The 27,190-nt window shown below is 43.9% G+C and overlaps 2 protein-coding genes across 6 annotated transcripts in view; both read right to left on the minus strand.

Moving 5' to 3' along the window:
* Positions 1–9: 9 nt before the first annotated feature.
* WSB2 (WD repeat and SOCS box containing 2) lies at positions 10–20,596 on the minus strand. Of its 4 annotated transcripts, none has more exons than XM_058281430.2 (10): positions 20,553–20,596; positions 20,376–20,426; positions 14,138–14,306; positions 9,267–9,511; positions 8,983–9,114; positions 5,259–5,359; positions 3,767–3,939; positions 2,948–3,058; positions 2,716–2,823; positions 10–2,133 (listed from the first exon to the last, which is right to left on the minus strand). In XM_058281430.2, the coding sequence occupies exons 2-10, from the start codon at positions 20,386–20,388 to the stop codon at positions 1,971–1,973; spliced, it is 1,215 nt and encodes a 404-aa protein (XP_058137413.1). In that variant the 5' UTR covers positions 20,389–20,426; positions 20,553–20,596; the 3' UTR covers positions 10–1,970. The 4 variants fall into 4 exon arrangements, with proteins under 4 accessions (XP_058137413.1, XP_071065911.1, XP_071065910.1 ...); XM_071209810.1 differs by having other exon boundaries at positions 20,537–20,561; XM_071209809.1 differs by having other exon boundaries at positions 20,525–20,561.
* A 1,752-nt stretch (positions 20,597–22,348) lies between these two features.
* Positions 22,349–27,190, minus strand: part of VSIG10 (V-set and immunoglobulin domain containing 10) — a 35,367-nt gene continuing 30,525 nt past the window's right edge. For both annotated transcript variants that reach the window (XM_058281431.2, XM_058281432.2), the window contains 2 exons: positions 25,884–26,107; positions 22,349–25,122 (listed from right to left, as the gene is read on the minus strand). In XM_058281431.2, the coding sequence (XP_058137414.1) occupies positions 25,067–25,122; positions 25,884–26,107 (280 nt within the window). In that variant the 3' untranslated portion in view covers positions 22,349–25,066. The remainder of the gene's footprint in view (positions 25,123–25,883; positions 26,108–27,190) is intronic.

The raw sequence follows: 27,190 nt of genomic DNA on the forward strand, positions 1-27,190 counted from the left end.
AACTCAATCTTCTTACTTTAAAAATTGGACTTTTTATTTCTCCATTTGAAGAAGAGTTAACAGCAGCTTCCTAATTGTGGTATGGGTGTACGAAAAAATTAACTTTAAATGTAACAGAGCTAGCCTTTAAATTTCCCACTGGAGACCAGTGGTTGTACAAAGCTCACTTGTTAATGCAGGGAAGCCACGTGAGATTAAGCCTGACTCTGCAACTGCTTAAAAGTACTGGGATTTTTATACAAATTTAGCAGTTTGTTTTATGGCAGTTTTGTTGCATTCATGTTAGCGTTCTTCACAATTAAAAAAAAAAAGGTAGCTTGTTTTCAGTGACTCCTTTCCTTAGCCAGTTATGAAGATCCTGACTTATTTCTTTCATTTATGTTAAAGCCTTCTCCATCTCTGATATCAAAGGATAAACTTTCCTTAAGAGGCTGCTCTTAATAAAGGTCAAATTCTTACACTATTTAAAGTGAAAAGTTGGTTATTTCCATCAGGTGTGTAAGGCTTGACTTGCCCCCTAAGGGGATACCAGTGAAAGCTTGAAGGCTAACGGCTGAGCTCTGCTATATAGGATACATTACAAGATAACCGTAAAATAAAAAATTTCCCTAATTCATTCCCAGCTGTCCTGTTGTTGTACTTAAGAAGTAATTTTTTTCCTTTAGTGGAAAAAATGAAACCGAGAGCCAAAAGCTTTTTACTGTTTTTTTCCCTTCAATAAAAGCCTCTCATTTTGAAAAATATTTTTCTTCAGCAACAAAGGTGGTAGAAGAGAGAGTCCTCTACTTTCTCAACAAATTTTATGTCACACTGGCCTCCATAAAGAACCCATTAAGAAAGCCAAAGGATAAGCTGTTACATTTTCTTTTAAAATAATTTAAAATATATTAAATTTTCCTAAGGCAGATTTTGTTGGAATGAGATGTCTTGACTGGATAACTAATACACCACTGAAGGAGAACGGTGCTTTCAAGGAGCTATTTTTGTTTAGGGGACAGAGTTGAAACTGGCTGCTGAGTCCAATGAGGTTAAGCAGCAAAGTCAGATCTTGTACATTGGAGCATCAGCTGAAGTGGTGACAACACCAGCTCTTTACACAATGAAGAGACAGCCTCACAGCTGTTTGACTGAAGTACTATGGTTTTTAGATACCATTGAGAAAAACACAGTTGTACCTTAACATCTGTTGAGAAAATACAAATAAATATGCTAATTAATGGCAAAACAGAAAGCTCAGTAGCCATTTTAACAGTCATGCAGTTTAGGAATACATCCTTTTGTAATCTTACATACACATGTCATCTCCTGCACACACACACCGTTGTTAAAGAACAAAAGAGCCAATGATAGTGTCTACGGGCAAGAACACACCCTCAGATTCACCTGTAATTGTGTTAAGCTATGCTGTTCCCTCATACCAAATGCCTCCATAGAGACTGTCCCCTGGGTCAGAAAGGAGCCAGCAGAAGGACCGCATTTGCCAACACTGGGGCTACCCTGACCACAGAAGGAGGAACTTTTAAACAATGCCACCTCTGCATATGGACGTCACCTCAATGACAGGGATGAGGCTGCAGTCCCATTTCCCAGTAGAGGGAGATTAATCTCTGCCCACTACAGAGAGGCTCTTGAGGCCCAGTTAGTTTTATTATCAAAACAACATCAATAACTGCACTTTGAATCAAAACAACTAGAAAGAATTCAACATTGTTGTTTATAAGTGGACTTGAGGTTTAAGGTAAGGCTTGGGAGCTGTGGAAGTAGAATCACCTCTAAGACTGACTTTCACATGTTACAGAGAAAAAGATTCATGGCTAGTCCACTGGAATCTGGTTTTGCTACATTCTATTCACAATCCCAAACAAATTATATTTCAATCCAAGACCAGATGTTTGGCCCATTATTCCAGCTACTCTTTTGTCAGAAAGATTATATCCTGCTACAAAGAAAACGACTCCACATAGCAATGCTTATAAAGTCCTGTATGTAAGAAACTCTTTCATTTTCTTGGGTATCGGCAGTGCTAGGACTTGGTAAGTTGTTAGGAAACTTCGGAGGGCTTTCCGGCATAAGTGCTTCAATGATGATAGGACCCTAGGAGCTGTCCAGAACTGGACATGGCCATCTCTTGTCCTAAAACAAAACAGAAACCAAGTTAAGATAGACCCTCAAAGTGTATGTTTTCATCATGATGGATACTGATGTTTCTACTTTGCCTTGAGATAGCAGGGCACCTGAGTGAAATAGAACCCTGTGTGGAAACGCATGAAAAGCTGCGGTGCTGAACAACAGGGATGTTGATAGGATTCCAAGAACTCCAGACACCTTTGATACCAAAGGTCTGTCTGCACAGCTTTTTCTAACTCAGACTAGCTATTAGTTCAAATGTAAAAGAGGGAAGAGTGCTACCTACAGAATTATAGGTGCTACCTGCAAGGTGGTCTCTCAGCTCTAAATGGATTCCCATATAAATCCTGAATTTATGCTACCTTATACACTTGCACCCATTAGGTAGCATGAATTATAGGTCTTTAATTATATTTAGGTTCAATAGGAAGAGTAAATGATAAACTTCATTGGTAGAATAGAATGTTAGAATTTTATATTTAATCTTGGATTTCCTTAAAGGCTTTCTCATAGGCAAGAAAATTCTAGATGCTACGTAATATTCTCAGCAGAAATGGCTACCCATCTGTTCAACTCACAGATACATACCCTGTGGCAATAACTCCACCATGTGGAAAAAATGTGCAGCAAAGACCATTGGTCATAGGAGCAAACGCAATTGGAGTTTTCAGTTCCAGGGCCCAGATCCTGAGGAGTCTGGACAAAAGAGAAAGGTATGTTTGCACAGAAACTGACCTGGGGCCAGACCATGAGAGTAATACTGCAATTCCTTACTAAGCACTTGCTCTGAGGCTGTGGATCAGATTTCTCTTTGTTTTACCTGTCATCCGCCACCGTGGCAAGGTACAAGCCTTCCGGAGAGAAGCACACTGATCTCAGGGAGCTAATGTGGACATCGCTGTCATCCATGGGGGGGTCGAGCTGGGTATGGCTGAGGAGGGAAAAAAAAGGAATAGGATGGTGAACCTGGAGCTGGAGGGATACCTTCCACCCCCACCTCCCCCACCAGCAGGAGACCAAGACTCTTGTATCCCTTCAAGAAAACCTGGGGATAATGCAGGCTGGTTAAAAGCATTTCAGAAGACTCCAGGTGTTTGCAAAGAGGCCTGAAGGGTTACTAACACTTGCTTGTGCTAATTTCCTTATGCAAAGTAGGTCAGCCTTCACTTTAATGCCACAGTACAAAGTGAAAGTCCTTTTTAGGCTAAGATACACGATAATTATAGGACTACCTATTATTTGCTTCATAAAACAACAAAGACAAGGGAAAAGTAGACCAAGTTTGTGAGCGTGAAAATTCATTTTGGAATAAGTTTTCGATAAGAGGATTGCTCTGAACTTGTTAGCACAGTTATTAAATGGCAATAGTCAGTTTGAGGTTTGGTAACGCTGAATCCCAAGAACAGAGACAGCCTCCTAAATAGGAGACTTTAAGATACTCAGGATTAATTGACAATGCAATCCTAATATGCGTACCACTGCCTTAGAATAAGCAGAGAAGAAACTCTTCCAGACCCACTACTTCTTATACCCAGGTTGTCCTTTCCCATGCCCCAAACTCTAGGTGGGACATGTCTGATGCAAAGCAGATTTCTCGTCAGCCTCCTAAGGAAGATTTAAGCAGGGGTTCAGTCCTTACTGAAGTGACCTCAGCCTTTCGCCAGTGTAGGGGTCCCACATGATCACATTGGTGTCGTAAGAAGCCGTTACAAGCAAGGCAGAGTCAGGGGAGAAGTCACAAGAAACAACACTGCTTTGGTGGCCCTCTAGCTTCCGGATTAATGTGTAGGATCGCATACTCCAGAGAAAGACCTGTGAAAAGTAACAGGTGCTTTGTCAGGGATGGAAACAAAGTGCTTAGGGCTTGAACACGGAATTACTTCCCTCTTCAGTCCCACAGCCAGTGAAGTCAAGTTCTCCACTCTTTTTCTCCAGCTCTTCCAGAATGATCTGGATATCTGAGGTACTAACCAATGGATATATTCAAGTTGTTTACTGTTAGGGGGAATAAACCAGGCAGACCTTAGGAAGACAGCCAGCTAAAATATATCTGCAGAGGCTTCTGAGTCCCCCTTCTGACCCCTGTTTGTAAATAGGGTAGGATGTGCAAATAAAGATCTTAGCCAATGGCTACCTTGTTCTTTAACTTAAAACTAAAACTAGGGGTCAGAAGTGAACTCTGGGGTTATCTGACAAAGCCATGGCATGACATGCCATTTTGCATGTTTACAGAACCAGAGAAATCTGCCCAAAGATAGTATGTCTGACCTAGCTCATCACTTTATGCCTTTTTGAGAATCATTAAACAAAAATAGGATTTTATTGTAATAATTTCCTTTTAAGAAAACTCTCACTTTCACATAGCCTAAACCACGAAGGAATGATTAACCAACTGGGCTGTCCAAATGGGTGAACTCTTTGCCAAGTCAGTCACAGCAAAACATTGGATGCAAATACAAAATTCAAACATAAACTGTTACCAAATTGTTTTTGGACTTCTAATGTTTGTTTGTTTGTTTTTAATGTATAACAGGACTAAAGAGCGAAGTTCAACAAGTAACTGTGTTTTAAGATTTGGAATTAGAAATCCTAATTAGATGGACATAAACAGTTCAGAGGACATTTGGATTGATCCACATTTGGGTTGCAACTTTTAAAACCTTAGACTCTAAGGCAGGGTTTTTTTTTTTTACCATGGGTCCTGAGCTTGAATTCAAATTCAAAAAAACATTCTTGTGGGGATGTGTTGATGCAGTTGTGATATATTTATTAAATAATACACAGTATTGTGTGGACTTAGTAAGGGGTCTATGGCAAAGGGGTCTGTGGAATAAAAAAGGTTAAGAACCCCTGCCCTAGGGGTAAAAGAAATTTTAAAAAGTACCTCCTACCTCTATGATGGGAGTAACCCACTTTCAGATACTTTCTCTCTTCCTCATGAACACTGGTTCCTCATGAAGCACTGGTTTATATCAAAAGGTAAATCAAAATGGAGTCTGTAGGAAGAGGCCACAACCCACCAGTGTGCTTTCTGTTGGGGCTGCTATGCAGATGGTTTATTTCTCCTCTCTCACACAAGGCCACTCAAGGCCACCAGACAGAGGAAATGGTGCTCAACATTTACTACTTACAGATTTCTCTCCAGCTGCAGAGCACAGCATGCTGCAGTCTGGGGAGATGGAGCAGCAGTAAACCCACTGCAGGTGGCCCGATAATACCTGAATCTGTTTACCTGACAGAAAAAAAGAAGCAAATGGTGAGCCAACCCTCAAAAAGGCAAAGCAGGAAGACTGAAGAACTGGTTCGAATAGCCCACCAAGCCTATTCTATTCATCTGGTTCTCTTGTAGCTGACAAAGAAATATAGCAGGATTTGTCATAAATACTTGAAATGCAGAAAACAATATTCTAATGCCTGAGGGAAATCACTACCTCCTGCTTAATGAAAAGCTACAAGATTAGCAGGGCAGAGGGTACACATAAATTGGGTACCCTTTGAGAGCAGGGAATGTTCTTATCAGATCTCCCAATGTCCTCAAGAACTCAGAAGCAGCTTTGCCAATTCTGAGATAGTGTCTATCTTCAACCACCCCTCCCTAAAACTCTGAAATGGCTACCCTATCTCCACAGGATCCCACTGCAGGCTCTCACTCTCCTCCAACTTTTGCCAAGGAGTCCCGATGAACAGTGGTGTGGTGTAATTAGGGGTACCTGCTCTGGAGTCAGATAAATTTGGGACTGAATCCTGGCTCTGCAGCTTACCTAAGGCATAGCCCAAGTCACTCATATAATCTCTCCAGGTCTCAGTTTTCGGGGAAAACTGAATGATCGTCCATAGGGGAATGGCTGAATAAATGATCGTCTATCCACCCTGCTAATGTAGATGGAATTAGAGCTATAGCTTTTCAATGGGGTATGGTTAATGAAAAAAGCAAGATGCAGAAAAATGTGAACAATGATTCCATTTTTGTAGAACAATGACCCCCAAACCACTGAACCAGTGTGTGTGCGGAAGTGCACATGTGCACATGCATGTCTATTTAGGATTTTCCATGAAGAGGGAAAAATATGGAAGCATAATACTAGCACTTGACCTGCGTTACTAGGATGCTGGGTGGGGAAGGGAATGCAACAGAGGGGAGGACAAGAGAGAAAGAATGGGAAAATAAAGAGCAGACAAAAAAAAAAAAGAAATAAAAATGAATTTTTAAAACGTGATGGTTAGGCTAATATGTCAGCTTGGCCAAGTAATGGTGCCCAGTTGTTTGATCAAGGAAGCACTGGGCTAATTGTTAATACAAGGATATTTATGGATTTTAGTCACCAGTGACTTTACTGCATAGATAGCTGACTGATGTAATCAGGGAGACTGCCTCTCAGCAATAAGTGACCCTTTAATCAGTTGAATGCATTAAAAAGGGGAAGTGATTTCAGCATTCAGAGAACTTCCCAGCTCCTCTTTGTCCTTCACTGGACTTTATCATTAGAGTCCTGGGTTTGCAGCCTGCCTGCAGAACCTGGAGTTGTGCATCCCCATGGTCACATGAGAGACTTTTATAAAATCGCATACTATTGACAGATGTCTCCTGTTGATTCTGTTTCTCTAGAGAACGCTGACTAAGACACATATATATAGTGTATAGAAGTAAATTTTGTCATATTTCTTATACTGTAAAACAGAAAAAGGAACAGTAACTGCCTCCCAGAGTCAATATATTCAGTAAACTAAGGCAAGGCAAGTCTGTAGGGCAGTGCCAGGTAGCTTAAAATAGTTATTTGTTCCCTTTCCGTTCTTTAAATGCCCAAGTGATTGGCCTAATCCACTCCACCCACATTAGTCATCCTTATCTAGTTCTCCCTCCCCAACCTCCAAGTGACTTCCAGAGCAGCTCCTAGTACTTACCTTCCTTGGAGGGTGACAAAGTGCTTCTACGACACGCAGTAGAACAGCTCCAAAATGGTCACTCCCTTTGAGAAGCCTTCCCAGTCACAAGTTTGACTGAGCAGAAATGATCTACAGAGCCCGTGTGGTCATTAGATGCCTCCAGATTAGGAAACCCACCAGACCCTCCTCAGTTTTGTTTTGACAAGGGAGCAGTAGAGAAAAGTCCCCTCACATGGGTGTGGTGCTGAAACGAGTCATGGCTCCGGTAAGAGTGTCTGGTGCCTCTGCATTAGCAGAATAAGTGAGGAGTCCACACTGCCATTTCCTCTACCCTTGCCCATTTTGGTAAGAGATAGCATGGCAATAAATTCCCCTTCCCCTGTCCCCTTTCCAGTTAAGGATCAAAACAGGTGATATCTAGAATTTTTTATTGAGCCACTCCTGTATATTACTCTGCTCACGGCAGAGTTACCTAAAAGCTGATCTCCTCTAGCCAGAGAGACTAAATCTAGGACTAGATTTGACTTCACAAAGAAGTCTTGTCTGTTTTTTTTTCTTTTTTTAAGGAGGTAACAGGGATTGAACCTGGGACCTTATACATGGAAAGCAGGCACCCAAACCACTGAGTTACATCTGCTCCCCACATTTATTTCTAACAAGAAGTACACAACAACTTCTAGGGCAGTGAGTCTAAATGGGTAGAGATTTTGCCCCCCAAAGGACATTAGGCAGTATCTGGAGAACTTTGTTGGTTGTGGGTAGAAGGCAGGGGTGCTGCTAAACACCTTACAATGCAAAGGAAAGTCCCCCACAACCAAGAATTAATTGGCCCAAGCATCAATAGTGCAAGGTTGAATAGCCCCGTTCTAGATCATGTATTTTCAGCAGGGGTGATATTGCCCCAAGAGAGTGAGAAATAGTTCTTGGGAATCCCCCAAAAGTATCTTACATTTTTATGTCCAAGCACAGATGAACACTCAGTCAATACATAAATAGATAGATGAGCTAACTGTGGTATTAAAATCTCATTGACGGGGGAAGTGAATTTGGCTCAACTGATAGAGCATCCACCTACCACATGGGAGGTCCAGGGTTCAAACCCAGGGCCTCCTGACCCGTGTGGTGAGCTGGCCCACGCAGTGCTGATGCATGCAGGGAGTGCTGTGCCACGCAGGGGTGACCCCTGTATAGGGGAGCCCCACATGCAAGGAGTGCGTGCCATACGAAAAAAGTGCAGCCTGCCCAGGAGTGGTGCCGCATGCACGGAAAGCTGACGCAGCAAGATGATGCAACAAAAAGAGACACAGATTCCCAGTGCCACTGACAAGAATACAAGCAGACACAGAAGTACACACAGCAAATGGACACAGAAAGCAGACAGCTGGGTGCAGGGAGAAGGGGAGAGAAATAAATTTTTTAAAAAATAAATCTTAAAAAAGAAAAAAAATCTCATTGGTGGGAAGCGGCTGTAGCTCAATCAGTTGGACTCCTGTCTACCATACGGGAGGCCCTGGGTTCACGTCCCAGGGCCTCCTTGTGAAGGCAGGCTTGCCCGCATGCCGCGGAGAGCCACTGGCCTGCAAGCGCTGCAGAGAGCTGACTCAGCAAGGTGATGCAACAGAAAGGGAGACAAGTAAAAACACAGAAGAGCGTGCAGCAAATGGACACAGAAAGCAGACAACAAGCAAGCCACAAGGAGGGGAGATAAATAAAAATAAATACAGACACACAGACCAATGCACAGCAAATGGACACAGAGAGCAAACAGCAAGCAAGCCGCAAGGGTGGGGGGGGAAGAAGTCTCACTGGGAGGACGATTAGGTAGAAAATGCCTAAAAAGGCTCCTTAAGCAGCAATAATGGGGAAAAGGTTGAAAACCACTCTTCTAAATAAAAATGGCATTGATAAAGTGGAGAAATGGGACAAATATAGTATTTTTGGCATTGCCAACTAGTTCAATTGCCTCCATACCATGTTTATTCAGGTCCCAGATGCGAAGAGTCTTGTCCCGCGATGCAGAGACCAAAATCAAACTGCCACTGGGTGTGAAGCTCAGATCTCTCACAACATCTTGGTGGCCGGAAAGATTCAAAAGCAGGAGCCCTAGCATGGGAGCAGGAGCACTTGGTCAGTGGGAGAGGTGGCCCCTGCCTGCCAGTGATTGTGACACCCCTCAACCAGTGATCCCTCTTGTGCCTCATCAGAACATGCGCACAAACTTCAGGGGTACCTTATGCTGGCCAGACATGACCTACCTGTCTGAACCTCCCAAATCTTGATCTGGCCATCATTGAGTCCTGTAGCAAGGATCAGGCAAGAGACATCTGGTCCTTGGGGATGGTGGCGTGCCCAGAGCTTCCTGCTGGGTGGAGAAGGCCATGGGCTGAAAGCCAACCCCCAGACAATTTGACCGCAGTCCAGGGTCTTCTCCTTTGGGCTGCCTCGCCCTTTTGAATCATTTTTGCTGCTTCGGCTTTTGGCTTCAAAGCCTTTTGGAATGCTGGGGGAAAAAGAGATTTATTAGTGAGTCTGAAATTGTTCCCAGGTCATCCTGGGACACCTAAGATTTTAAAGTCCTAGAAGCAAATTGGCTTTAAGTGAATTCTGGTGTGACTTTTCTTTGTATTTCTTTTAGAAATCACGTAACAGTAGCTTCATTGGCCTCAGCTTATCCCATTTGCAGAGGTCCTGCAGTGGGGTGACATGCCTTGTGGGATAACTAGATCACAGATGCTCCAGAGTTTGCTTGGTACATGTTGATGTCTGCCTTCCCTCACTATGTTCCAATGAATGAATGAGGCTCTCTTACTTACTTCCCTGGTGGTTCACCTAGCACAGGAACCAACCAGGGAGGGGAGACACAGCAGAGTAAGCTATGTGAACTCACGGAACTGTTCAGAGCTGCAAGGGAACTGAGAGCTCTCTTAGCCCAACCTTCCTCATTCGCACTGGACCTATGGTGAAAGAGGCCCAGGTAAACTAAGTGCAATGTAGCCCCTAAGCTGTAGACCCTTAAACACTACTGCACCTTGCAGAAACATCTCAAAGACATGAGCGCCTACAGAGCCCTGGGGTTCTCCTTGAAGCAGCAAGTTTATACTGTTTAGTATACTTTTTGAGTGCAAGTAATAAATCCTACCATTCTATGAGAACCTGGCCACACTCTGGTGTGTATCAAACTGGGAGTGCTGAGATTTAACTATAACAAAATGGGGATGATAAAGCAGGTCCTTGAGCAGAGAAAAACACACAACGAACCTCTTCATGCAATTCATGTGTTCTCAAACATATCAGACTCAAATTTTTTGTCAATTATGTGGTCTAAACATATTAAAGAATTTTAACCAATCTGGGTTTTAGTTTTCTCATCTGTAAAATTAGAAGGGAGGAACTGAGGCAAGTGTAGGTTTCTTCGGCTTTCAAAGTCTGTTAGTCTAAATCAGAGGTTGGCAAACTGGCCCAGATTGGTAGTCTGTTTTTATAAATAAAGTTTTATTGGAACACAGCCACACTTATTCACTTATGTATTATTCACACTACAGCAGAAGAGTTGAGTCATCATGACAGAGACTCCATGGCCCCCAAAGCTTAAAATAGTTACTATATGGCCCTTTCCAGAAAGTTTGCGGACTCCTTGTCTATACTTCCAAATGTGGTCTGAAAATGCATTTTTCTGGCAAAACAATCTGAGTATTATTGTGCATGTCTTTCAGTTGGGCCTGCCTTCTGGGGATGAGGGCGTTGGGGGTGGGCAACCTGTTCACCCCGCCAGTCCACAGCCAGCTCAGACCCACCTGGCCTTGACATAAAAACCTGACAGCACAAGCTGAGTTTGCCATCATGGGAAGTACTCAAAAGGCAAGCTAAGGAAAGAGCTTTGGGGTAAGGCAACTTGGAAACAAACTTACACTTGTTTTATTTTAATTTTAATAAAATCCTGACTTTCTGTATTTGAACTAAGAAATACACTGTAGCTACTTTATTCCAAAGGGATTAAAGTACATCTACCCTTTGTTTCACTTAAATAACTTTAATTTTTCCAGAAATGGATACTAAAATCCCCATTTTAGGTACAGACCTTTCCTGGGGTCACAGAACCAGGGACAGAACTTGAGCTAGGACTTAAATCCTGCGTATCCCAGCCTGGAGCTTGACAAATACTCTCATGAGTCTGTGATGAGTTAAATGAGAGGTGGGAGGTGTTGAATGAAAAGGGGCTGCTAAAGGAAAGGGAGGCTCCTTGGAAGAAATTAACGTCACTGAAATTAATGTTTCTAAAAACTTTATTTCTGTTAGTACAATTATTTGGTTGATCCCAATTATTTGCTCAATATTAAAAGCACTATGAGTTTTAAAAATGTGTAACAATCTTAACAAGAATATAAATGCCCCAGATTCCCCCTTTTAAAGAACTTTAAAAATAATAGTTATTTTAAATTATAAAAGTAATAGAGAAACATGATAAGAAACTTGGAATCCAGACAAATAAAAATAGTAAAATTACCCATAATCCTAATAGCATTCTAACTATGGTAAGCATTTCACTGCAAATTTTGTTTGTGTATGTATGTATGTACATGTATATTTAAAGAACAAATTTGGGATTGTATTGCATATACAATTTTATAGTCTTATTATTTCAATGAGCCTTATATTGTGAGCATTTCCCCATATTATTATTCTTTAAAATGTAATTTTTCCCCTCAAAATCAGTAATATCTTATTTAACATATTAAACAAGACACTTTCTCATTTTCCAAACAACAGACACAAAACAGGTTAAATTCAAATACCTTTTTTCCATTCCGTTATTTATTACTGAAAGGATATAGTAACATATAGTAATGCAGATACTTTGGATACATGAGTGATTTTCAGGAAAATAACAGATTTTCCACCTTTTTTTTATTTTGCTTTTTTGGACTATAACTTATATCAGACTCAAGTGAAAATAAGGCAGAGAATCCCTTTTATTTAGAGTGGGGGATCAATAAAGACTGAATTAACGCTGACATTACCATTAAACTGACAGTAAAAGGAACTGAAAAACGTGAATAAAAACACACTATCTCTGATGGCTGCAAAATATGTAGAAATGCTACAATTTTCTTAAACATTCTCTCATCACTAGATTTTAAACTATTTCTATTTTTCCCTATTATATAATTAATTTCATAATAGAAATGGAGTGTATGTAAGTAGATGACCCCATTTCTAAGATTCCTAATACTTGGAAGAACATTTTTAAGACTCTTGATGTATAATAACAAACAACCTACCCAAAAGTTTACATAAATTCACACTCCCTTCCCCCAGCAGTTTACTGAGTACTCATTTTGGCAAACTCTTGTTAGGATCACTTTTAATCCAGGCAATAAGTTTCAGACTGAACTCACTAAAAACTTCATTCTAATATGCTATTTGTAAGAAATGCCTAAAGCAACAAATGAGACCCTCAAGAGCAGGGGCTGTGTTTGATTTGTTTCAGGATTCTCAGCCCCTAGGTCAGTGTCAGGCAAAGAAGATTTGCAACAACTATTAGCTGAATTAATAAATTCTGACAGAGTTGCCCTAAAGCAAATGAAAAGGGGTGGATCCTGGGACCTCACAGCATTCAGACACTGGGACCTGTCCATCCCTGCTGGTCAAGGGAAGAAAAACGATTTAGTTATCAAAAACTAAATTTGGTCAATAGTGAAAAAAAAACACAAAAAAATGATCCAAATAAAAAATGGGCAAAGGATCTGAATAGACATACAAATGGTTAAGGGGCAAATGAAAAGATGCTCAAAATCATTAACCATCAGTGAAATGCAAATCAAAACCACAAGGAGATACCACTTCACACCAGCTAAGACTGCAACAATCAAAAAGACAACAACAGGGAAGCGGACTTGGCCCAATGGATAGGGCATCCGCCTATCACATAGGAAGTCCCCAGTTCAAACCCTGGACTTCCTTGACCCGTATGGAGCTGGCCCATGCGCAGCACTGATGCACGCAAAGAGTGTACCCCGTAAGGAGAGCTGCCCAGCGTGAAAGAAAGAGCCTGCCCAGGAATGGTGCCGCACACATAGAGAGCTGACACACAAGATGATGCAACAAAAAACAGATTCCCATGCAGCTGACAACAGAAGCAGATGAAGAACACACAGCGAATGGACACAGAGAGCAGACAACTGGGGGGGGGGGGAAGGGGAGAGAAATAAAATAAATAAATAAATCTTAAAAAAAAAAAGACAACAAGTTGGGGAGGATGTGGAGAAACTGAAACCTGCATTCACTGCTTATGGGAATGTGAGATGGTGCAGCCACTTGGAAAAACAGTTTGAAGTTCTTTGAAAAGTTAATCATAAAGTTATCGTAAGACCCAAAAATCTGGCAACTAAGTATATACCCAAGAGAACCAAAAATGGGTGTTTAAACCAAAACTGTACGTGAATATTCACAGAAGTCTTACTTATATCATCAAAAAGGGGAAACAACCTAAATGTCCATCAACTAATGAATGGATAAATAAAATGTCATATAGTCATACAATAGTTTGACAATAAAAATAATGAAGTACCAATACATGCTATAACATGGATGAACCTTGAAAGCATTATGCTAAGTCAAAGAAGTCAGTAACTAAAAGAACACATGGTGTATGATCCTATTTATATGAATGTCCCAAATAGGCAAATTCATAGAGATAGAAAGTAGATTAATGGTTACCTAGGGTGACGGCTAAGGGTTGCAAAGTTTTTCAAGTAATAAAAATGCTCTAATGCAATGGGTGGACAATTCTGTGAATTTTTAAAGCCACTGAATTTTTACTTTACATGAAAATTTAAATACATATAATTGTATGGTATGTGAATTATGTATCAATAAAGCTGTTAAAAAGAAACAAAAACTTGACTTGGAGCTAACATAATTTCCTCAACAGAACTTTCACATGTAAGGAATGTGGGGCTCTGGAAACCCCACTAGTCAATTTCAGCACACTATTTAGTCCTCCCCCTCTCCTGTTCTTTAGCAGGGAGACCACAGAAGAACAGGGAGTTAACTTGGGAAAGCGCCCATGTTCTCCCTCCGGCAAACTCCCTCCCTTCCTTCGGGCAAAGGGTGCTAGAATACTTACAACTGCTCCTCCAGCGGCCAGGGGATCAGCTTGACAATGCAGTGTCCTTGAGACCAAGCGAACCAGGAGCCGTCTGGAGAGAAGGCTACGCTCCAGGTTTCACAGCTCGACTTCCAATCGAACTGGTGGGGGCGCCCGGGTTTGAGTTCAGCCAGCAGCAGTGGCTCCTCTGGGGCAGGAGACAGCATGCTTTAGACAAGCACTCTCACTTCCCGGGAAAGTGGGGGAGCCGCGTTCCCCCCCGACCGCCTAGCTGACTCAAACACAGGAAAGCCATGACTCCCTGTGACAATGGGTGACCCTGTGGACTCCCAGGGGAGGGGGGGGATGGTTGTTATTAAAATGACCTGGGGCAATAACAGTAGCCACAGGCCACATTCCACTGTGGTTATTCAGTCCTAGCCCTCCACACTGAAGGTTAACCATGACTCAGAGTAACCTCTGTACCCGTGAACCCTGAGAATGGAAGCCTCATTTTCCTAATCATGCCTAGAAAGAGCGCAAGGATTAGGCTAGCTAGAGCAGGAAACAAGGCCTTGGTTCTGTTAAAGCCAGTCTTCAAAATAACCTGCTCTCAGGAAAAGGGTGAAAAGGAGGAGGATCTCTCTCTCACCAACATCCTGCCAGGAAAGCTAAAATCTTTAGCACCTGACCCTCCTTCCTCTGGCTCAGACATGTTGATTCAGGCTCCCCCATCTCTCTTCTGTCCGGGTTTAAACCATCACCTCTGGCCCAAATCCTTTGCAAGATTCGTTTCCCTGCCTGTACCAAGTCATTCTCCGCTAGTCCCCTGCTGAAACTGTAATGCCCATTACATGACCTCTTCCAAATATACCCTAGGCTCCCAGCTGCCCCCACAACAGAGGCAACTGGGCACAGGTTTCCATAAATTTGCCCCAGGCCCTTAGCTGGGCCTCCCATCGCATCCCTCTGCACGTGTGCTGCACTCCGGCCACTCAGGGCTCCTGGTCATGCTCTAGGTGGCTCACTACACTCACACCTGCTCTGTCTGCTTACGAGAACCCCACCCAGAGTCACAGCTAAGAGGCATGTGCACTATCAGAACAGAAAGAAGTCGTACCCCTTCCCAAATTTAAGTGCCCTTAAGCAAACACCAAGACCATTTAATCTTTTTTTCTCTCCCAAGGCCTGTCGCAGCATCTAGTGAGCCTAGGCCCTGTTATGCGCCTTTTCATTAACCTGAAGGGATGTTCCTAGTTCAGCCTCTACTCTGCTGGAATTCTCTAAGCCCAACTAAGCCCATAAGTTAATGGTCTTATGAATTGATTTTCTGACCACCATGACAGTGGTACATACTAATATAATAAAAGCTTCCATCCCGAATGAGTCACTCTGTGATGTGTATGTTCCACACCTTAGTAGGTTCTAGATTTTTATCCTTTTATAGCTATTACCAGATGATTTAAACAACCCAACACGGAAATAATGATAAAGAACTATATGTACATGTATAATATTAATATAAAATGTCAAAATATGAAAAGGTATGTCTTAAAATATACAAAAATGACATATTAAGACATATCTTTTTTCATATTTTAAACTCTGAAATCAGGATGCATCTTACAATCAATGACGTTTCTAAGTTAACTAGGCAGAAATTTTTCTTAGTGATAATAATGGTAATACAATCCATGGTATCTTGGATTCAATTAAAGAGACTGCATAGAAACTCACATAAAATCTCTTCTCTTCTGCCATATGAACTAAAGGAAAATACATAGGTACATCTTATTTTATAAAATAGGTACATTGTTGTAAACTGTCTTAGTTTTAGCAAAATCACATCTCATTTTAAAGCTGTTGGTGGCTTTGCTACTTAAAGGAATTTTAAGGAATTTTCCCCTGTACAGAAAGAGAATATTTATCCCTCTGAGGTTTTAAGTGTAAATCTAAATTTTAAAAATTAGATTTGTCTACACTGGTATTTGTATAGAGGTAGACAATTCCCCTTAGAAACCCATATTGGTGTATGTAAGCCTTTTGTTTACACAATTATGCCTATATGAGTACATTGCTATGACTGTGAACCTCCGTGTGGCACAATAATACCCTAAGAAGTCACTTTATATTTTAAATCCAAATCAGGTCTCTAAACTTTGTGTAGCAATTTCTCGATGTTTTCAATCTGATCGTTCCTGTATTATTTTCTTATGGTGACACTAGCACTAGCTCTAATCTGTGAATGCTTTCTTCATATAGTCCAGGGGCTTCCAAGTGAAGGTAGGATGGGGTGGGGGTGATTCTGTATACCCACCCCCACCCCCAGACACTTTTTATTATCACAGCTGGGAGGGGGAGTGGTGCTACCGGCATCTAGTGGGTGGAGGTCAGGGATTTTGCTAAACATCCTACAGTGCACAAGACATCCCCCTGCAACCAAGAATTATCCAGCCTCCTGTGTCCATAGTGCTCAGGATGAGACACCCCAAAGTGGTCAAATATTAAATGACACTGAGTGGTCTGAATGAACACTTCCATTTATTGACCTAGAGGAAAATGTTTTTGTTCCATACTGGAAAAATTCACACTTGAACACTTCCTCTACAACATACACATTATCCATCCTTTTGACACCATGGAGGCTCTACACAGTATTAACAAGCCTCATTCTTCATTTCTCTTTTCTTTTTCCAAAGCAAAACGATCATCAAGCTCCGAAGATATGCCAAATCGAACTCTCCCCATCTCTGTGGCTACTACTGTAATCTATGCAACGACATCTCTTGTCTGGCCCACTAGGCAACCTTTCAACTGCTCTCCCTGCTTCCACTGTGGCCTCCACCATCCATTCCCTGCATCTCCCAGACCATTTTAAAGTATGGATTCAGTTCCAATGACTCTTAGGATAAAATCCAAACTCCTTGCCCTGGCCTCCAAGTCCTGCATAACCTGCCCCCTGCCTTCTTCTCCCCCCTAGTTATGTTCCTCTCCTCTCCTTGCCCTTGGCTAGTCTGATCTCCACTCCTTGACTGTCCACAGGGTCTTTGCCCTAGCTGATTCTTTTGTCTGGAATGCCTTTCAATGGTCAGGACTTTCATTCAGGTCTCAGCGCAATGCCACCTCCTCAGAGGGAGTCTTCTCTGCACCCCTGGAGTCCCTCCCCCTCACAATTCCTCGCTTTATTTCCTTACCGCATCCATCAGTATTAGGTGATTATCTGTCTCCCCCCCAAATAAACATCCACTCCATGGACCTTGTATGTTGATTCCCAGTATCTAGCATAATTCCTAGCAGAAAGCAAGGCAGTCAGTAAATATTTTTTGAATAAATATACATGCTAAGTCCTCTTTAAATATAAATGAGATGTAGTCTCTTAAAACTATTATGATGCTTATGCCAAACATTTAACATGAAATGTTTCTTAAACATGAGCCATACCCAGAATTCACACTCTATTTCTGAGATATAGAGATTAAATATCTCTTGCTATTTCAGGTTCAGGAATCCAGGAGCTAAAAGGAGAAAGAACCCAGTGACTCCTGTCTCTTCATTTTTAGAACTAAGGAAAATTCTGAAGGAGAGTCTGGGCCCAAACTAAACTTGGTTTCTGAAAAAGAAAGCCATAATTAGCAGATAACTTAAACAAACAAACAAAACTGGCAGAGAGGACCTGGCTTCATTGAGGACTGTACCTGCAGGGGCCCTTCTGTGTGACAGCCCTAAGGATCAGGATTTTCTAATTAAACACTGGGATGTGTTTGGACAACCAGGCTGAATAGGAAACTATTTATTAGGAACCTCTTCTGTGCAAGGCAAATTGCCTTAACACAGAGGTAGAAACTAGACCCCAGTTCACAGGAAACTTGGTGGTTTTTCCTGCCTCAGGACCTTGACATTAGCTGTTCCATCGGCCTGAAAAGTTCTTTCCCTGGCCAGGGCCAGGCTGCTCTTCTCATCATGCAGGGCTCAGCTATGATGTCACCGTCTCAGGGACCTTCCTTGTCTTCACTGCCTAAAGTGGCCCCTAGACACTTTCCTTTTACCTGTTTTTCTTTAAAACCATCCCTCAAAATTCAGTTTCCCAAGAATGTACAACTCTCCGGCCTTTTGACAGGACCTTGGCAGCTCACAGCTTTGTCCACACCCTAAAATACAGCTGTCAATCATTTTGTCAAACAGTTTTCTTGATTGCTTACTTGTTCTTATGTATTTATTGTCTCTCTTCCCCACCTTGACCTCAAACTAGAGAGAGCGCCTTAAATCAAGACCTTGCATAGCTCAATCACCCCCACTGCGTTGAGCCAGTAGCCAGTCACACACAATTACTGAGCACATGAAATGTGGCAAGTCCAACTCCAGATGGCTCTAAGTATAAAATCCACACTGGATTTCAAAGACTTAGGATGAAAAAAGAACATACAATATAGCAATTATATTTAAAAATTGACTACCTGTTGAAATGGTAATAATATGGATATGTTGGACTGAATAAGATAAATTTTAAAAATTAATTTCATTGGTTTTTTATTCTCTCTTAAAAACGTGGCTACTAGAAAAATTTAAATTGCATACATGGCTCACATTATATTTCTATTGGCCAGTGCTAACCTAGAGGGTGCTTGGCACATATTAGATACTCTAAATATCTGTGGAATGAAGAAATGAATTCTAACCACTGCTCTGAAGATATCTACTGTTGTCCACTGTAATCCCATTACAATGGGCTTTATTCAGTTTCAAAAGAACGTAGAACTCTGGCCTTTTGACAGTAGCTTGGCAGCTCTCAACAGCTTTGCCCACACCCTAAAACACAGCTGTCAATCACCAGAAAAAACCCAGAACTGGAAACAGATTCCTGTTAAAAGGGAAGGCTAGCTACAGATTACTTTCAGATTTAACTGCAAGTAGGCAATGGAGATGACAGTGGAAGCTATAAAAAGACATAAAATCCATGAAAACAGTAGGGGCCATTTAAAGAATTCTGTGGGAAGCACACTCATTGAAAAGAAAACCCTTATCAAGATGGAAAGGGAGTAAGAGTTGCTCCAACATCTTATACTGAATGCCTGATTCCAACAAAGAAATGTCATCTCCCAAATTAAAAAGTAACACCACACCAGGGGACACCCTGATTTCAACCTACCCATCTGCAATCCCCACTTCTCCATTCCATCCAACAAGCCAGAGGAACACAAACATCAGCCATCAGCATTCTCCAGATAAAAGATAAAGCTTGAACTTCACTGGAAGAACACACACAGGTTCTGGAACAAATCCTAAACCTCCAGCTTTGACACCTTCTGAGAACTTCCCCACGGGAACCGGGCGAGTAAGCTTGGAGGATATACTCAGCAACTGAGGGCCCCAGAGGAAATCCCTCGCCCACCCAGAATGTCTATATGGGTAGGGTTTAGGGAGAAGGGGGCTGGGAGGGTGAAACCTGAGGGACTTGGCTTGAGGTTTTGCCTTTGCATAGCAAGCACATCGTTTTCCTCATGTTCCCTTGGGTTGACAGCTCATTTTCTCTGACTTCCATCCTGTTTTGCGAAGCCGGTGAACAAGGACAGAGGTAAACACCGCACCCACCAGTATATCCTACACTTGCCCGATCACACCCGTCACCAGGGACCAGCATCCCCAGCCCCACCACACCCCAACCAATCAGTCTCCCCTGGGAGAAGCTTAGAAATACTATTTTTAACAGACCCCAGGTGGATTCTCACCAACCGGCAGATCCGGGAAGCTCCCGCTGAGGCGGGTACTATTATTACCCCCATTTTGCAGATAAAAACCTGAGACTTGGGCTTGTCCACGCTCACACAGCTGGTAAGGGGCAGAGCTGCCTCCCTTCCAGATCCAGACCTGCCCCAAGCGGGCGAGTCCGTCACCTGGCACCTGAGCACCCAGCCCCGTCTCCCTACAGGGCTCTGGCGCACCCCGCCGTCCCCCTAGGCGCAGGTGACCGGCCCGGGGTCCCCCCCCATGCCGCGGCGCGGGGGCAAGCCCCGGTACGCAGAAGCCGGTTCCACCCGGCGCCTGTCCACTGCCGGAGCCGGAGGCGGCCGCTGACAGCGAAAGTGAAACAAAGCTGGGCGCCGAGCGCGCTCCCCGCCGCCTGCGCCGCGCCGGCGACCCGGGCCCGAGCGCCCCCGCCGCCGCGCCGCGTCCCCCAGCCCCACGGCGGCGGCCGCCTCCGGGGGTCCCCACCCGCCGAAGGGGAGGATGGGGCCTCGGCCCCGCCGGCTGGCAACGGACGCGCCCCGGCCTCACTCACCTCCGGCCTCCATGGAGGACGCGCACGGCCCCCGCGGCTGGCGGCGGGCGCCTCAGCCCCCCGGGCCGCGGGCCCTCATGCCGCCCCCGCGCCGCCCGCCCCCGTCCCGGCCCCGGCCCCGGCCCCCACCCGGGCCCCGCCGCCGCCGCCGCCGCGCCCGCCGCCGCCCGGAGAGGCCATCAGCTGCTTCCCGTCACATGGCGGCGGCGCGGGCGGGAGGCGGGGCCCGGGGCGCGCGGGGGGTGAGGCCGCGGGGCTGTGGGGGCGCCGCGGGGCCGCGGTGGGCGCCGCGAGGCCGGCGCTGCGGGGAGGCGGCGGGCCGGGGCCCGGCAGCCGCGCCGAGGGGATCCCCCCGCCGAGGAAAACGGGGGTGTGAGGGAGCGAGCGCGGCTGGGAAGCGCCGGCTGCGGGAGCACGAGGGGCAGCGTGGCTGAGGGGGCGGCAGCCTCGGTGAAAGCCGGGGAGGGGAGCAGCGGGAAACGGGAAGCCGGCGGGCGGGGTGCAGGGACTGGGGGAGACACGAGGGGTGCGGGGGACGCGGGCTGGGCGAAAGCTGGGGCGTGTAGGAGGCCGAGGAAACGCCGGAGAGGGACGCGGGGCTGAGGGGGAAACGCGGGGATGGAGGAAAAACGGTCAACCCGGGCCACGCGGGTCGGGTGAAGCCCGGGAGGGGGGGGGTGTGGCGGAGAAACGAGGGAGGGAGCACGGGGCAGTGCGGGTGAAAACCCGGGTGGAGAGGGAGCAGGGAGAAAACCCGAGGGGGTGAATGGGGACCGGGTGAAAACCAGAGTGATGGCGTGGGGGGGGGGGGGGCTAGAAATGAAAAGGAGGACCTGAAGAGAACAGTGATGGGGAGAAAATGGAAAAAGAAAAAAGAACAGCCAAGGAGAGAATTGGGGAAGAGTGAAGTTGGGGGGAGGGGGGCCGGGTAAAAACCGGAGTTGGGGGCGGGGGCGGTAGTAATAAGACTAGAGAAATAAAATTAGGCAGCTGAGGAGACCGGGAAATCAAGAGGTCAAATGGACAGAAAATGGGAGCCCTAGTAGAGTAGATCACAGGGGCTGAGGATAAAAGTGGGGGAACAGAGGAGGGAATAAACCTGGCGGTTTCTGTTTGTTTTTTTGTTTTTTTTAAAAATGGGAACCAGAAAGGCATACCCAGGGGGAAACGGAGGGCCAAAACCGGGTCTGCCAAGGCCAAAGCGGGCAGTGAAAAAGCCCCCCGCCTTGAGAAAGGGGATGGAAGAAAAGGGAGGTGTCCAGAAATAGGCAAGCAGGGTAAACATGGGTGGTAACCCTGGGGTGAAAAGGGACACAGGAAAGAGTGCTCAGGACTGGAGACAGGGGACAACAGGCAGAGGTAAAATAGGCTCCAAAAATGAATACGGGGAACTGAGGTTAAGGTAGGAAGAAGGCGTGGCTGAAAAATCGGTTTAAAAGGCACGAGTGGGAGGAAAACGGGGAGGGTCTTGGAGGGAAGTAAAGAAGGGGGAAGTGGGGAGAAAGGGGAATGGAACTGAGCAACCTTAGGTGAGGGATGAGCTGAGAGATTTCCTGGAGACTAAACTGAGCTGAACCAAGGGAAGAACTCCAAAGCCCGGGACTATTCTGGGAACTCTACTACTAAAACCAACTGAAACCCTCCTTCACTTCTGTCCTGCATTGTAACTTCCACTCTGGCCCTTTAATGTTGGACAGCGCACAGCCTGGCACGGTTGAGGGTACACAGGTATTAGAACACAGGGAGAAAAAACAAACAAAAGAAAACAAGTTTCTCACGGGGATTAGGAAAAGTGAGGGTGAGTCAGTGTAAGAGGCTGGAAGTGTCTACAAGTCATGGGGGAAAAAAATGGTTAGGTGGCGAAATATTGTTACCAATATGGAGAAAAGCTAGTTAAAACAATTTGGGGGGGGCAAACTATTTTCAAATCTTTCCGTTTTTTTATCCGGTCTAAATAAATATCACTAAAGCACTTATTTAAAAATAACTTTATTGCATTGTCTTTTTTAAAAAATCCATATTATGACTTTAGAATTAATTTGTTCCAACCTACCCCCACCAAATATTAAAATGTATGTAATGGAGAAGGAGTTTTTTTTTTTTTGCAGCAGCAGCAGCAGTTCCTGGCCACATATACAGTGAGAAATATTGGTTGGCACTTATTGCACCATAATAAATTTTACCCAGCTACGTGATTTTCCAGGTCTTGGTGCATGGATTATGGAAATTTTGCATCATGCATTTTCCTGCTGCAGTGATAAGAACCTGTATTGCTCCTGAGAATTCGAGCTATTATCAAAGTTGTGAGATTGCAGGTCCCTCTTCCCAGTGTCCATCAGGTTTAGAGGAAAAAAAAATGCCAACTGTGATAGCTCTGATGTGTTTATCTTCCTGGTTCTGCTAAGGAGGTCTCAGGGTCTCTTGAGTTCACAATACATGCAGATAAGATTTGTTTAAAGCACAATGTAACAACCTGGACTTTACCACCATAATGACAAAGTTCTGTAACCCCACTGTCAACATGCCTGTGGAACTGGGAATGGATCTTAATAAAAACAAGAAAAACCCTGATTCTTTAAAAATCCTTAGAATTTGAAAACCTCCAGTACCTGGATTCTTAACTGACCCAGATATATTAAGATGCACAGCAGACTCAGAAGTGACATCAAGTCACAGTTCAAGTGGCCAAGGAATGTGTGTGTGGCACCAAGACCATTAAGTGCCCATTTGCTGGTGGAAAAAGCCTGCCTTGAATTTTCCTATCAGGTGTGTGTGCTCAGTAGAAGAGGAAGTTGTAAAAAGCATCCTAACAATGTTGCAAAATGTTGTCTGCATTCCCAGCTCAGGATTTTTTTCTACAGTTTTTTTTTTTTTTTTTTTTTTGGCATGGTTGCCTCTGCATAGTGGACTATCAAATTCAAGAATTTAGTCATGGAAGACTCCAGAGTGAAGGCTAACAGTCTGCAGCGACTTTAGAAGCAACCAGTCCAAGTATCCTATTCTGAAATGACACTCAGGTACACTGTTAAGAATGGTTAAGCCATGAGGTACTGTGAAGGTACAGGTACAGAAGACCTGGCCCAACCATGAGGATGGCAATGCACAGCTCTTCCTGAAGGGTGAAAATTGCAGCCAGCTCCCGAGCTCCCCAGTGTTCTGAGCTGGGGGCAGAGCACACTTCTAGTATTTTGCTCAGTTTAGTCCCTTGATCCAAGAAAATAAACCTCCCCCAACCACACCTGCAGGGTTACCTTGGATAACCAGCTTCTCATGCTAGGACTCACTGGTACTGAGAAAGGAGTTCTCCTTTAAGTCCTGGATCTTGCCCATTAGCACAGGGTCTGCAACTTTAAATTCAGGTCAGATGTCATGTTTAGCACAGATCCTTTGCACCCTTATAAGGCCCCTGACATTTAAAAGATTTGGATGAAAATAGAAAAACAATAACTCTAAACTATGCAAGGATTTACTAGAAGCACCAGCAGCCTAAACTCATTACTCATTAGTTTCATTAGTGTTATTGATCAGTGTATTCTCATAATATCCATAAGTGGGAAGGGAACAAGCTTTCCCATTCCCATTTCTGATATAAAGAAACCAAGCCCAGATGAACTGGGCAAACCTTTATCATCAGATACTCCATTACAAAACACTTCTGTTACCTTCTTTCAAAGTCACAGCAGAAGTGAAGAATGGGAGAGGCTGAAAGCTAATAGTGTCTCACTTTAGAGGCTTTTGTATAAGTAAGAAGCTCTGCAAATGTAAGGCTATAGGGAAAGGCACTTCCTCTTCTCAGCCCCTACCTCTTTGAAAAGAATTAGATCTTCGGGAATGCAAAAATCATCAGGAGAGTTCTGATAATGCTCCCCTTTGAAACCATTTTCAAAGAATGAAAAGGCAAGGGGCAGTAGCTCTTACATTAGCATGTTTCTTCCATTAGGGAAAGCAAAGAAGATAACTAGCATCTCTTGAGCACCTCCTAGGCACTTTCACATCCAAAATTATCTCATTCAAGCTTCACCACAATCTTGTAAAGTAGGTTATGATTTCATCTATTTTACAGATGAGGAAACTGAGGCCCAGGGATAAAGCAACATATCCAAGCCCACGTAACAAGTAGCAGGGCCCAGACTCAAGACCCAGTGTTTCTAACCCAAAAGCCCAAACCAAATTGCTTTCCTCTTATTAACACTGGTAGTTGTTATCTTTTCCAGGAAGCTGATGATTGCCTGGTTCTTCAGCCACTAGCTCACCTGGGCAGCGCTAAAGATCATTTCTCCTTCCCTCCATGACATTCCTTTCTGGGTTGGGGCAAGCTGGTTACAAACTTATTTAATAGTGTCAAAGGGTACGGAGGCCATGTGCTTCTCCCTCCCCTTCTCTCTACAAATCAGCATCCATCACAGTAGGTCAACCTGGGTAAGTAAAAGTCACAGCGAAAGCAGCACCTCGGATGCCAAATGCAGCTTTTCCACACACACTGCCCATTCCCAAAGCGTTTTAACATTGTTGAGAAAACTTACACCAAATCAAACCAATTAAAAAAACAAATGAAAGGGGTGTGTGTGCTCTTCTTTTTTGCTGAGAACCCAAACCATTGCAAGGGTATGAGTCAAAGCTGAATGGAAAGCTCAGTTTTGACCTAGCTTTCCAAGCTTTTAAGAAAAGATACCAAAGGACAATTCTCTTCTTCATACTGGCCCATCTTCTTCTTGAATGACGTCATTTTGCAGTTCACTGCTGTCATCTGTGGGGGAGAGGGGGGAACCAATCTGAATGATCTCCACAGTGTGACTCTAGTTCCACCATCAGTTTTCAATCATCTCAGTGAGTTCTAGTCCTTTACTGGACAGGTAAATAAGACATCCAATGAGATTTCATAGGGAAACAGACAAGGCAGGATGTTTATTTCCCTTTCACTAGCTCTCCTCACTCAAATCCTCTAGCCAGGCTTGATAATTTCCAATCTTCAAACTTTTGGCTCATGCTTTTCTCCTCACTTGTAACACTCTCTGCCCTTTTTCCTTGTTCAATTTCAACTTTCTTTAAAGCCTCAGCTCATATCCCACCTCTTCCACAGCAACTCTCAAGGCTCTCATCTTTCTCTGTGATCCTGTAATCTTTAAACATATCATTCATCAGGCAATTAATCAAATCTTTCCTTATGACAGCTCCTCTCCTGCTCTCTCAAAGTGCTTCCATTTCAATTTCCCCCACGTTTTTAGTCTTTGCACCCTAACTGGTCTTGACAAGCTCCTTGCATGCAGGCATTGGTTGTTTTTTTTTTTCTATTCTACAATACCAATCCTCTACCTTTTCCAGAGAAGGCCCTTAATAAATGTGAGTTAATTTAATTTTTCTGTTGGTTATTATTCCTCATATTCTCAGTTCTCGGTTAACTTTGAGCTTCCTTCCCCAGCCTTTAAAAAACTAAAGTCACCCCCTTGGAGATCACCTACTGAGAACTACAGTAGTTGATCAGAGAGCTTTCAAGGAAAAAGACCATACCTTGAAGAGCCTGCAGTCCATTTCCCATCTGCTCTATGTTTCCATTCACCAGTGCGGTCACTCTATGGATGTGTCCATGCTTGGGTATTTCTTTTGGCAACTCCTCCCTCTCATTTTCTTCTTCCTCTTCCTCTTCCTTCTCCTCTTCAGCAGCATCTTCCTCCTCCTCTTCCTCTTCCTCTTCCTCATCCACCAACACCATGACATCACCCATGTCTTGCCCCCTAATTTCCAAAGGGGAAAAAAGAATCAAGATCTCCTGCTTTATCCCAGACTTTAGCCCTCACTGAATAGGAGACACTAGATTCTTTGCAACCCCTCTGGTATTGTATTATGGAAAATTCTTCACTCTTCCAACTGGTTAAGTCACAAGATGACTGTGTAACCTCACAAAGAGATGCCTCTGAAAGTAGAATGGTACAGCCACTATAGAGGACTGTTTGGCATTTCCTAAGTAAGCTGAATATAGGCTTGCCATGTGACCCAGCAATACCATTATTAAGTATATATCCTGAAGAACTGAGAGCAGTGACAAACAGACATCTGCACACTGATGTTCATAGCAGTGTTACCAAAAAGATGGAAACAGCCCAGCTGTCCATCAACTGGCGAATGGGTAAACAAATTGTGCAATATACACGAAATGGAATATTATGCAGCAGTAGGAAGAAATGAAGCTGTGAAGCATATGACAATAAGGATGAACCTGGAGGATATTATGTTGAGTGAAGCAAGCCAGGCACAAAGGAGCAAATACTGTATGACCATGCTATTATGAACTAAATATATTGTGTAAACTCATGGACTTAATAATTAGAATATAGGTCACCAGAAAATGGAAGGAGGGTAGAGACTGGAAAGCTGACAGTTAATCTGTGCAAAATTGCTTAAAAGGTTTTTGTAAATCTTTGGAAATGAATGGAAGTGGTGAAAGCATATCATGGTGTTTGTAACTAGCAGAGTATTATATGGGTATGACAGTGGCTGAAAGGGAAATTCTAAGGTTATGCATATTACTAGAAGGAAAGTTAAAAAAATATAACATGAGGAGAAGTGGATTTGGCTCAATGGATAGAGCATCTGCCTATCACATGGGAGGTCCAAGGTTCAAACCCCGGGCCTCCTGAACCATGTGATGAGCTGGCCCATGTGCAGTGCTGATGTGGCCAGAGAGTGCCATGCCACGCAGGGGTATCCCCCATGTAGGGTAGCCCCACGTACAAGCAGTGCGCCCCGTAAGGAGAGCCGCCCTGCATGAAAAAAGCGCAGCCTGCCCAGGAGTGGGGCTGCATATACAAAGAGCTGAT

The sequence above is a fragment of the Dasypus novemcinctus genome, chromosome 19 (genome assembly GCF_030445035.2).
Source record: "Dasypus novemcinctus isolate mDasNov1 chromosome 19, mDasNov1.1.hap2, whole genome shotgun sequence".
Classification (NCBI taxonomy): Eukaryota; Metazoa; Chordata; class Mammalia; order Cingulata; family Dasypodidae; genus Dasypus; species Dasypus novemcinctus.

What these genes read in the sequence shown, in the direction of transcription:
- WSB2 (XM_071209809.1), bottom strand. Translation starts at nt 20,555, where the DNA reads ATGGCCTCTCCGGGCGGCGGCGGGCGCGGCG. An exon ending in GAAAGGCTGAGGTCACTTCA is followed by an intron (nt 3,059 to 3,766) that starts GTAAGGACTGAA and finishes TTCCCTCCTCAG; the next exon opens with CCATACCCAGCTCGACCCCC. An exon ending in GGTGGAGTTATTGCCACAGG is followed by an intron (nt 2,134 to 2,715) that starts GTATGTATCTGT and finishes GTTTTGTTTTAG; the next exon opens with GACAAGAGATGGCCATGTCC.